General features: G+C 44.5%; 1 protein-coding gene across 7 annotated transcripts in view; it reads right to left on the bottom strand.

Annotated features, from left to right (window-relative positions):
• PRDM10 (PR/SET domain 10) overlaps window positions 1-12,197 on the bottom strand; it is a 44,827-nt gene that overhangs the window by 32,466 nt on the left and 164 nt on the right. The window contains exons 1-5 of one of the 7 annotated variants that reach the window (XM_063178499.1): window positions 8,370-11,165; window positions 8,099-8,238; window positions 5,984-6,063; window positions 2,508-2,691; window positions 486-653 (exon numbers count right to left, since the gene is read on the bottom strand). In XM_063178499.1, the coding sequence (XP_063034569.1) occupies window positions 486-653; window positions 2,508-2,600 (261 nt within the window). In that variant the 5' untranslated portion in view covers window positions 2,601-2,691; window positions 5,984-6,063; window positions 8,099-8,238; window positions 8,370-11,165. Of the gene's footprint in view, window positions 1-485; window positions 654-2,507; window positions 2,692-3,778; window positions 3,845-5,983; window positions 6,064-8,098; window positions 11,166-11,864; window positions 11,947-12,010; window positions 12,118-12,197 lie in introns of those variants that run through there. The other 6 variants (XM_063178503.1, XM_063178502.1, XM_063178501.1 and 3 more) reach the window with 6 other exon arrangements.

Genomic DNA, 12,197 nt, shown 5'->3' with positions numbered 1-12,197 from the left:
GATCTATAAAATCAGCAACTCTGCAGAGACAACAAAATTACATTGAATAAACAGAGATGCTCTGCAAAAAGACATGACTGTTATTGTAACTATCAATTATGACAACTGTACTACACAAAACAAAGACTCTTGCAGAAGGACTATAGATGGCTCTTAGCTTTTTACTGGATACAAGAGGCAGAACTTCTGGTGAATTATCCATGTTCTGGAAAACACCTTTGAGTAAATTATAATCTCATCCACCTTCAGTGAAATAACCAGCATTTCATTATTCATAGCTTCACCATCCTTTGACAAGCAGATTTGCACATTAGACAAATGAACAGCATGAAGTCCCTGCTCAGCAGTGGGCAGAGAAAACTGCTGGGAGCGACTGCCTGCTATTTTCCAGTCATACCACTTGGCTGGTAACTGGCCTTCATCCCAAACAAGATTGTTGTGTTTTCTAGGTGCCAAAACCAGGGTGGGCTCAGAACCACACGTGCCTGCGTAGCTTCCACGGGGTGGATGTAAACCAGGGTGTGCTCCGAGGTGTCCACAGAGGTGTAGGAGGTGCCGTCAGCCGTGTAAACCACCTGCTGGGCAGGGCCGCGCTCCTGCTCGTCACTGTACATGATCTGGGCCACCGCTCCCCCCTCGGGGACAAAGTGCACCTGGGGAACAAACAGATCCTGGACTCGCACCAACACAAGCCAGTGGGACACAGCACCAGAGTCACGGGGTGCCTTGGAAAGCAGAGACAACTTGTGTCCCAACTCATCTGAATGCAGTGAAAAACACAGATTTCAAATCTCACTCAATTATTCTATCAGTAGAAATCTGGCCACAACTCCCATCAGTGCCTGGTTTTACTTTACTGCTACAAAGGGCACCCACCCATACTTAGTTCTTGCATGATGCTTCAGAAATTTGTAAGGGAACAAGTTCATATTTGAACTAATGTATCTATTAAATGTATTGGGCTATTGTTTCCCTTTATGCTCATATCTCTTTCAGGATTTATGGTAATTATTTCATTCAGCTAGTTCTGTAGCTGGAGGTAATTTTTGCTGTCTGATGAGAGGCTAATGGAATTTATTAACTCTGATACTCCTCAAGATATAGTATTGCAGTTCTCAAAGTCAGCAGTAGGGCATATTAGACTGCTTCTCTGTGGTATGTATGCAGCATCAGTAGAAAATTCAACTATTTAAACGGACAAACCTATACCTAAAAACATTAAGCACAGATTCCAAGGACTACTGGAACAAGTTATGTCTAGGGCTGAACTTTAAATCTAAACAAGTCAATTTTACCAGAACATTATGATCATAAAAAATTATATACATATATACACACACACACACACATATATATATATGTATGTATATATATATATATATATATATATATATATATATACACATATATATGCACATATATATATATATATATACACATATATATATGTATATAAAATGAGCCAGAATACTGGATTCCAGTGAAAACAGGCTCTTGCCATCATTTACATGCTGAAAAGCATTTTCAGTGCATGGGAAAAATAGGACAGTGAGCAGGAAATCTAGTTTGAATACAAGTATTCATAGTCACATAAAATTCTTTCACATAAAATGATACCACAGTTACATATTTTATTTTGTTTCAGTTTTTAGCTTATGCTTCAGAAGACACCTGGTACTCCTCCGTGGATGCTCAGTGTGGATTGTGTACAATAGATCTTCTCACAAACACTATAATTTCACATTTGGAAAGCCCTCTGCAAATACTCATTAAGCCTTAAAACTGCCATGTGCAAACAGCAGCATGGTTATCCCACTGCAGAGAAAAGGGAACACAGGCCATTGAAAAATGCCTTTCTCTGCAAATTTTAAAGCTGGAAATTACCAAGAGGCCAAATTTCTCAGCTTGTGGGTCAAATACCATGCAGCACCCTTTTCCTATCTTAAAAGAGTAAATCAATTTACAGAATTCTAGAAATTCCCAGCTGTGCTGTCTCAGAGGCAGAGGGACAAGCTGTATACTGCAGAACCTGAAAGAATTAAAACTGCAGAATTAAAACTGCATTAGTCACTTACAATTAATATTTCTCCTTTCCTCACTATCCAGATGTCTGTTTGGAAAAAATTACTCGTATTACTTTCCCCAGGGTCCACCCACAGTTCCATCTGATTCAAATGATGCCACCAAAATCGGCTGCCATAGAGCAAGATTTTGCTCATTACTCTGAACACCCTTTACTCTCCCACATGGTAATAAATGTATTTGGATACAAACTTCTACAGCCACTGCTTAGTTTTGTTCAGCTCATTTCAGAGCTCTGTGTCTTCCCTGCTGCGGTTTGCACAGTTCAGTTTCTGAAGCTTTAACCCTAAATCACCACAGAAATGTTTGTATTTCTGCTCAAATGAAAGCTGAGCTTCTAGACTCTAAATCAGGGCTGAATGGGAACTAACCCGCCCCACTAATCCCAATCCAGCCCAAGCAGAGGTGGAGCTCTGGCTAATCACCTGAGCAGTGTGCTGTTCCTGTCCTGCAGACTCAGTCCACACCTGAGGACTTTCCTCTTTCAAGTCCATCTCCTCCCTGCCTGTGTGCTCCATGAGGAGAAGGAGACCTACTGGAGTAATATCTGGCTGAAGGGATTCATCTGTTCATTGTGTTTCTGCTTCAAGGTGATCTTCAGCAACATGGCTGTAAAAAACCAGAGATCAGAGACATTAAAACCAGCATGACACATGGCATGGAGCTATGAGGGATTTATTATTATCCACTAGCAGACTTCAGTAACACAGACTAAAGCAGGTTTGGCTTTATAAACACCTCCTACAAGACCCAAATACCTTAAGTTATGGAAGCAAGGGAACAGAAATCTGATCTCACTGAGCATGGTCAAGTCCTACTGTTTGCCACTTTCCATATCCCATTAAGGAGGAAACAAATCAACCATTGCACCACTTGCACTGAAAGATTACACTGAATTCTTCCTTCATCTCTTTCCTTGGCCACAGACCATCCACATCACCTTCTCCTCATTGTCCTTCTGGCACCTACAGGCCTAGAAATCAATAAATAATGCAAAAAATGGACCTGAGGCTTCCAACAAGAAAACACTATGTTCAGAGCTGCATCACCAGTTCCTCAGTTTGCCTGAATGATGTTTTGTTTGATCACCAACTGGTTTTCCATGTACAGACAGATTTGACTTTGGACAAAACCTCAGTCCCAGGTTAGCAGAGTGTTACAAGAGCCAGCTATTAAAAGGGAACAATGAAACTTCTACTCTCAAAGATCCCGACAAACTGCTTCCAAGCTTGGTTTTATTCACCTCTTGCAATTTTACTGGGGCCTCTCAATCTGCCATTGTGATCCCAGAAGGGGAGTTTACAGCTCTGATGATTGTTTGAGTCAGTGGTTCAGCACCCTCCCAATCCTTCGTCTCTAATGTCGTATTAAATCATAGGCCAGGAATTAGCACGAGGCTGAGCCCATTTCATTTCTCAGCTACTCCAATTAACTTTATTTTATATCCAGTGCCTCGCTGGGCTGATCCAATGCCAGTACCCATCTGTGCACCAGGAAGGAAGCAGAAGGCTCCTTGCTGATGCTTTCATTCATTTGCATTTTAAATGCAAATTATTTTAGTCATAATTTATCCCTATAAATGCTAGCATTCGGCTTGTCATTGACAAACTGAAAAATAGATAAGGAGAGGCAAAAAAAGCAGCAGGCACTTTATAAATCCTCCTAATTCTGCCAGTAAGGATTAAGCTATGCAAACCTGAGCACTGACTGTTCCACTGGGCCTGGCCAGCACGGATAAATCATCAGGGCAGGGAAATCTCAGGCTAATGTCACTGAACTGTGCGGTGGAGCAAAAAAATCACATTACTTACATATACACGAAGAAAAACAGTGGGAAAGACATTTCTGGGCATTGCTAGACATCAAGTCTTGCTGATACTGGTGACTGGAGTTAACGCTTGCTGTCTCACGCTGAGCAACCCAGCACATGGGAGCCCCACAAAAGCAGACACTGAGGAAATGTTCTGACTTTCTCTTATATATGAACATCTCCAGTTATGGGAATATAGGGACAGAAACCTCATCTCCATTAATATTGCTTGATACAAAACATCACCAAAAAGCACTTAGGAGAAAAATTAAAATAAAATCTATGTACCAGCATTCAATGCCTGAGCTTAGTATGAACAAATTAACTGCAGCAAACACGAGTGATAAAGACCAGCCTTGTCTTCAAAGTGTGGAAGGGCAATTTACAGATAAATATTATTTATTTATATATCCAAGGGCACACATGCTCTGATCTATAAATAAATACCATCCATCCCTACACAGAACCTTTCTCCTAGCTACTTGTTATGTTATTAAGGATTAAAAAGTTGGGAATTTCCCATATCTAATCCTACCTCATTCACTGATCTCTTTCACTCATTTTATCAGGTATAGGTTCTTTATTCAGAATATATAAATATATACATATATCAGGTATATGATCACCTCTACCCATGCGAAACACAACAGCATTTATGTCAGTAACACACTGTGAACAACTTCTTTGCAAAATTTAACACCTATCCTGTTGATATTTTTCAGCTGGTTTATCCACAACAGCTCTTTTCCTAGACAGCCAGTATTAATCAAGAGCCAATTCAGGTAATTGCACTAACAGTAGCCAGTAGTTTAATCAATTACCTAGCTGCTTAGAAAACTAAAAATAAAAAACAAACGTTAGAGGTTTCAATTTGGGGTAGTTTGACTTTTTAAAACAAATATAATTATCCTGTTAAAAAGTAAGCAATTACATTACCTACTATTTGAATTAAGAGAAAGGCTCAGTTCTGGCTAATTCCACAGGGTGCAACCTGTAGCAGAATTTTTGGCTGACCTTCCCCACAAGCAGACAATGAAGGTCTGAAGGAAGATGCTGACTCACTCCTGCAGAGTCATTTTGGCACAGGTAACTTACAACTGGAGTACAAAGGAGACTAAAGGGTTCAGGCAGAGTCTTATCAAGAATCATCTCTGAAAAAAGAAGTACCCAAAAAGTTGCAAAGGAAAGCAGAAGACAGTCGTTTCATGGTTCTGAAAGTTAGCACTAACTTATAATCTTGGGGGAAAATAAAGCAAGGCTGAACCAAATTCAGTGTCCCAGTGCTGCAGATTCTATAAACAGTCCAGTTATTGCTGTTCCTGACAGAAATGAAAATAAGAAACAGCGCAGCCCAGCCAATTGTGCAGCAATAAGGAACAATAGTAAGAACCACAGGCTTTGCTGATGTTTTCAACTTCTGTACTTCCAAATTCATCCTAGGATTGACCTCTGGGATGCATTCCCTCAGTACATCTGTAATCATGAAAACACACTGAAAAGCACATTTTCCTGGAAACGTGGATGTGCTGAGAAAGAAGACAATGCAGGAGGAGACAGGCTGTGTCCCAGAGAGGTCACAGGGACCCAGCGGGGCAGGAGGCAGGAGCAAGTGTTGAAATTCAGCTGTGAAACAAGGCCAGGAGCTGGAAAAATCTTACCCAAAGTCACTGACAACAGAACTGCCACAAACACCAACACCTGAGCAAGTTTTCTGACACCAATGACAAGAAGACCAAACTAACAATGCTCACTGATCTTTCATAGGATGCTCCTCCTCATGAATCCTGCACAATCTTATTTCCTACCCTAGATACACCCCCTCAATTACAGCCCTGACACTGACAGCCCACAGTGTCTCGAAATGTTAACCATTTCCCTGTGGTCTTCTCTCAGCTTTGGTAGTTTTTTAGCAGAAATAAATGTGAAACTTTGGACATAAGCATTGCCAAATCACTGGCATGCAGGGAGTGCTCTCTGCTTGCTCTCCACACTCTTTGCCCATGGATTATCTTTGGCAATTGTTGATTTTTCTCACTGTATTGAACACATCAGACATTTTCAGACAAGCTAAATAAACACCAAGACATGCACCTCAATGGGAAGCTCTGCTGTGTCAAAGGGATTACCATAAGAATCTGTGTAACAGAAATTGAAAGTCAATTGCAGAAATCCTAAAAGAAAAAAAGATAATTAAAGATAAAAGGCATTGTAATAGGATGAACTCAGTTTTTTCTCAGTATTCAGAAAGTAGGCTACATTTTGTAAGAAAAATCCATGTAGAAGTTTAGTAAAACAGTAATCCAAACAGCTTGCTTAAAGTCATGTTAAATTTACATGCTATGTATGTCACAGCTATATTCTCTCCACTATAAGAGGCCTGGCTCAAATATAATTCAAAATTTTTTTGTAAGTTCTTACTTTTCTGGAAGTAGAGAGATTTAGTCAATTATGAAACATCACCCAATAATCACCCAAAATTCCACCAGCACCCCAATGTTTTCATACAATCCAATGAGCATCACAAACATGAGCAATAAGCAATGCCAGTGGGAGCTGTTAAAACATTTGCAGTAACTGCAGATGCAGCATTTTCCTCCCCAAATGACAGGCATGCCTCACCCTGTCTGTGCTGGGTGATGACACAAGCTGAAACAGTCACAGGCATAACTAAAGGGTACAAATATAGTGCAGTGGTGAGGCAGTGACAGGCCTGTGTCACTATATATTGTGTGAATCACGACACAACACGATTGAAGAACCAGCACAGCTCCTCTGACTTTGAAATATCTCCTCTAGTGGAACATCAGCTCATTCTGAGCTGTTCAAGTAAATTAACCATCCCTTCAGGATAACACAGGTTTGTCTCAGAACACCATTCACATTTACCTTCCTCTTCTCAACACCTTCTGGGACCTGTTGCTGTCACAGACCTACAGCCATCTCTCTTTAGGTTTTACACTTTACATCCAATCCAGAAAATGTCATTAATGACAAAATTTCTCCTCTGCTGCTCCTGATGCCTCAAAAGCATCTTGGTGTCATTGTCTGACAGTTCTTTATTTTTTTTTGAAATCATGCCTAAAACCTCCTTTTGACCTTGGCAACACTCTCCAACTCCTCCCTCCTGCTCCTGTGGGACGGTGTTTTCTCTGGAGCTGCATTATTAAATCAGCAGCTTCCCCATGAACTGCATTCAGTTCCAGAGGATGGGAAAGCACTGCTCAGAGGGGCAAAGCACCTCATTTGCCTAGGCAACAGCAATGTCTTTGTTAGCTCTGCTGCCTCAGCATTAGACACCCTGAGCCACCACAGCCCCACGTATGTCCCCTGACATGCACGCATGATCCCCCCACAAACACTCAAGAGTGAACAGTGCTGTAAGAGAAAACCACTAACAGCAAAGTCACTGCTGGTTTGTGTTTGGTATCCAAGTGTTTTAAACACAAGTTAAACCCAGTGAACTCATCTAGGGCTTCAAAGGTAAGCTCTGAAAGTCAGAAAAAAACGCCACCAAAAAAAATTAGAATCAACAATAACCGTATTTTCTTGGCAAACTTGCTATTAAAGAATGGCAATTTCTTTCAATGCTATGACTACGCAAGAATGTACAGAGACAAAATCTCTGGGGACTTTATCTGCAGCAACCTCTGTGAGGTTCACTGAGGGCATTCTGCTGAAAAATCCAAGCCAGTGGCTGCCAAACACTCTTTTGTGCCCCTTCTCTGGGATGAGAAAGGGGGATGTTAAAGCAGAGGAAGGGGAAAAGACCACCTCCCTGCTCAGGGAGGAATAAAGCCACTCAGGATCTCAAATGAGAATGCACTTTATAATAATGGTGCATAAGCCAGCTAATGTGATTTACTCCCCAGTGTAAAAGAGCCTTGCCATAGCCTGAGGTTCCCTGCAGCAATAACAGCAGGGACTATTGGCTAAATCCTCCCATGACTGAGCTCACTGACAACTGTGTGTCACCCCAGCCATGTGCAAGGGCACCAAGACTAGTACAAAAAGAGTTTTAGGATTCTGAGTCTTCCTCCAGCTTTTAGTGTGAAAATGATTTATGATGCTAAAAAGGAACATCACATTTGCCAGCAAAAAGCTTTACCCACACTTAATTACCCTAGTTTGCCTAGAAGGCAGAGCCAGTGCATTTCCTGAGATCCTTTAGAAGGAACATGCTTTCACTGCTGCAAGACGGTTTCTAACCTCATTGAGGAGGACTGTTGTCACCTCTTCTGCATTCCCATCCATCACAGGCACATGCTGTTTCAAGGAGCTCTGGTCCTGGTGCATTTTGTGTGAACGGTATCAATCAGGTCACGTAAAACCACATTTTTTATGTTTTACTGGAGAGATAAAAATGGAAATCACACTAGGGCTGGGACAGCGAGAATTATTTATCTCCACAAAGGGAAAACTGGCTTCAATTTATTTTGTCATATAATAAATAGAAGAGCTCAGCCAAACACCAACTTACTCTTTGCTGCCATCGTACATAATGAGTCTATCTCCTTATGGCACATCCATCATCAAAGCAACAATGAGCTGGAAAAGATCTCTTAGACCAAGGCCAGACTGCTCGACATGGCAGTTCCAGCCCTTTTCCTAAAGGGACAGTGCCCAGGCACTGAAGGGGACAGCACAACAGCCTGATGTAACTATTCTCTCAGAACTTATCGGGTAAGTAGCTGAAGATCCATTTCTAACAGAGAACACAGGAGAGAATCCAGCCTGAGCACAGGTTAATGTCCTCCTGGGAGCTACCTAGGCTGTGTTTAGACACCTACTCAGAGATGCTCCAAGGACATCTCTCTTGAGTCCTAATTTTTGTATAATAAAGTATTTCTCACACTGTCCTCTCTCTCAGAGGGCAAAGACTCAACTTCATTACTTTCTACATATGCAAATCTCTTCTTTAGTCACCTCTCTTCCCATTTGCTCAACATCTACATAGCCACTCCAGCAACTGATTTCTTCCTCCCACTCTCAGCTTCCTGAATCTCTGGCCATGTTCCTCATGTTCTTGTCTTCCCAATGTTTCATCCTCTGAGGTCCCTGTGATATCATGGTTGTTGAATCACATACTACAGCTTTTGGGCTCCAGCTGCTCGAGACAATGACCGTGCCTTCCTAAAGGACTTGGATTATAAATCACAAAGAGAGAAGTCTGATAAAGCAAGGAAATGGAATACATGCATTTAAAGTATAGGACAACACAAAAGGAAGATAAATGTCTGTATCAGTGTCTTCTACAGTTCTGCCCACACAACCTTCAAGATGGCTCTATTAGGGGTTACTGAAAGAAAATAAACCATTCCCCTCCAGCTTCTTCCTGACAATTTTTTGTCTTCCATCCCTTCTCCTCCAGTAAACTCTTTCCAAAAGAGTTGTCAGTTGAAGGGGATTCTTTCCTTTCCTACAAGTGGGTGGTGCTTCCTCTCTCCTTCTCCCACCTCCCTGCACCTCTCCTTAAAATTTAAATCACCTGTCATAAAATTCAAAAAAATAAACCTACTTTGTTTCTGTGCATAAAAACACATACATGAGATAGCTCCTTCAGAATAGCTGCTGCTTTGCACTACCCCAAAGAACCAATGGACTATCTGCTCCTTCAAACAGGTGGGCACTGACATATAGAGCCATTTCAGGGCTACAATACAACAACTGCATGTTTGACTAGCAGGAGATAAAAGTGACAGACCCAATCTCACGGTCAGGTCCAAACAAAATTCAGCATACAAAACCAACCCACTTAATCAGATACACTTAGAAGTCCATTAGAATTCAGTGCACATAGCTGCCAGCAGCGCAGGTGGCCAGGACCACACTGGGAACGGCTGCTCACTGCAGAGCAGTTTACCCCAGGAGAGCTCATCCAAGGATTTTCTGCAAAGGATAGGACTAAGGGTGCCAGAGGAGAGCAGACAATACCACAGACCCATTTCTCTCTAAAATCAAATTGTCAATTATTCTATCAGATAACAATAATAACAACTACTCTGATATTTTATCTTATAAAAAAGATAATAAAGCTGTCTCTTTTTGCACAAGAGAAGCATCCATGAAGCAAATATGTCAAAAGCCATCACAATTTCAGAGAGAAGTTTTCCATTTAAGGACAGACTAGAGCAATACACACTCCTGTATTAGTTTTTCTAGAAATGAAGGCATTAGAAGGCTCAAGACTGCCAATTATTTTATTGTATCCACAAAAGATGCAAAGAACCCTCTTGTGAAATCAGTTGGTGATTCATTAGCATCTCATCTTCTAACTGAACTATAAGAAAGAAAAAACTAAATTATTAAAAATCTGACAGAAGAAAGCAAAAGTTCAGTATAGTCTCTATTTCCATTGAAACTCACAGGGAAACATTGATAGGTATTTCACACACCCAGCTTGGCACTTTGATCATTCTTTAAAGGCCTGTAAGAACCATAAATATATAACCATATAGTGATACACTAGATAGGATGCTGAGGTACAAAAAAAGTGCATCACAAATACAGACCCTTCATTTCACTGTCAGGACTATGACTACTGTCAGAAGCCTAAAGCAAGTTTAAATTGCAATTTAGGGATCCTGTAAGAGCCCTCCTGAGGCTCTGCAATGTCCAGCTGAGAGGTAAAAGGTGACCACACATAGCTCTTGTACAGGGAAATAACCCTAAAAAATGTGAATTATCCCTTCAGGATGAGTAATTCTGACACGCACAGCATCAGGACCTCGTTCTTCCATTCCAACTCAACTATTTAACAAATTCACGTAAACTCACTTTTAATGAACTGGGACACAGGAGGGGAAACAGGACAACTCAACACTAACACCCACAAAGCAAGAGAGCCACCAGATCAAGTATCCACCATACCAAGACCACAGGAACCGGCTTTTTGGCACCAAGACCACTGTCAGGAGACCCGTGAACCCCACAGCTTCCACCTGCCTCAACTGCTGCTACTCGCACCAGGGCCTTCGTGAATGGAACTCCCTCAGGGCAGCGGGGAAGGGCCTAACTTTCCTCAAGACCAAGTCTCAGGGCCACCCAGCCAGGAGCCTTGGCCTGCTGGGGCCATACAGATGCCCAACAGGCCCGCTGGGGCAAGAGACCCTCATGAGGGTGGAACGGGCAGAACGCAGCGCACCACGGCCCCTCACAGGGTCCACTGGGGCACCTGCACCCACACCCCCGATAGAGTCGCCACGGCCACCAACAGCCAATCCGAAGACGGGGTGAGTCGCCCCCTCCCCTAACTAGGCCAATAGGAGGCAGGGGCGCGAGGCATATGGCCAATCGGCAGGCATGAGTGACCCCCTCCCTCACACCGCCCGCTTCCCGCCGCCGCGCCCCCCCATCCGCCCCCGCCTAAGGGCAGCGGCGCCATCAGCCCCTCGTGAGAGCGCCCGGCGGCCAGCCAGCCCCAACCATTGAGCGCCGAGGAGGGACACGGGCGGGCGGCCAGGGCGGTCGCTGAGTGGACTGGACGGGACGGGCTGGGCAGGGCCGGGCCCGTCACCGAGGGAGGGGGAGCTGGACAGAGCGCGGTGCGAACGGCCCAGAATTATGGCGGAGAGATGAAAGACCCCCCCCCATAATGCTGGGGAGGCAAAATATGGCTCCGGCACCCCCCCCCCGCCGCTCAGGTGCCGGGGTCTGGACCGTACCACGTAGGGAGGGGAGAACACGGGTGGGGGCACCCCCTTCTTCCCGTGTCCGGGGCGGGTGGGAGATCCCGGCTAGGGTGGGGGAAAGCGGACTGTACCTCTCCCGCGGGGTGTGGGGGGAAGGGAACAAGTACGCCCTACTTCCTCTTCCCCCCCCCCCACTGGCGGGAGCGAACGGTTTATCCCGGCCCCGCACCGCCAGCTCTGGGCGCCATCTTGGGTGCGACTAAAACAACAAGTCTAAAACCCCGGGCGGGTCCCCGCGGCGTCCCCGGGCCGCGCTGCCCTCCCGGACCGTCCCATCGCGTTACCTGAGGGGGTCCCGTGCGGGCGCCGCGCCCCGGCCGCTGCCGCCGGCCCTGCAGCGGCCCCGAACCCCCCCACCTGTCCTCACCTCACAATGGTAGCTGCAGAGCGGGGGGGGGGGAGGGGTGGGTGGCCGCCCGGGGCTCATTACCATAATCTGCCTGGCAACAAGCCGCGGCGTCGCGCGCTGATTGGCTGAAACTCCTCCGCCGGCCACGGTGGGGCACAGAATTCCCCAAGGAAAAGCTTGGAGCGCCCAGGTCAGGGGGCTGAGTCGCCGGGGGGCGGGGGGCTGGGACGACGACGCACACCCCGATCCGCGGGGGGGGGGGGGGGGG

Source organism: Melospiza melodia, chromosome 29, assembly GCF_035770615.1.
Source record: "Melospiza melodia melodia isolate bMelMel2 chromosome 29, bMelMel2.pri, whole genome shotgun sequence".
Classification (NCBI taxonomy): Eukaryota; Metazoa; Chordata; class Aves; order Passeriformes; family Passerellidae; genus Melospiza; species Melospiza melodia.
The sequence above is the reverse complement of the archived record's forward strand: the minus strand, read 5'-3'. Positions and strand labels throughout refer to the sequence as shown.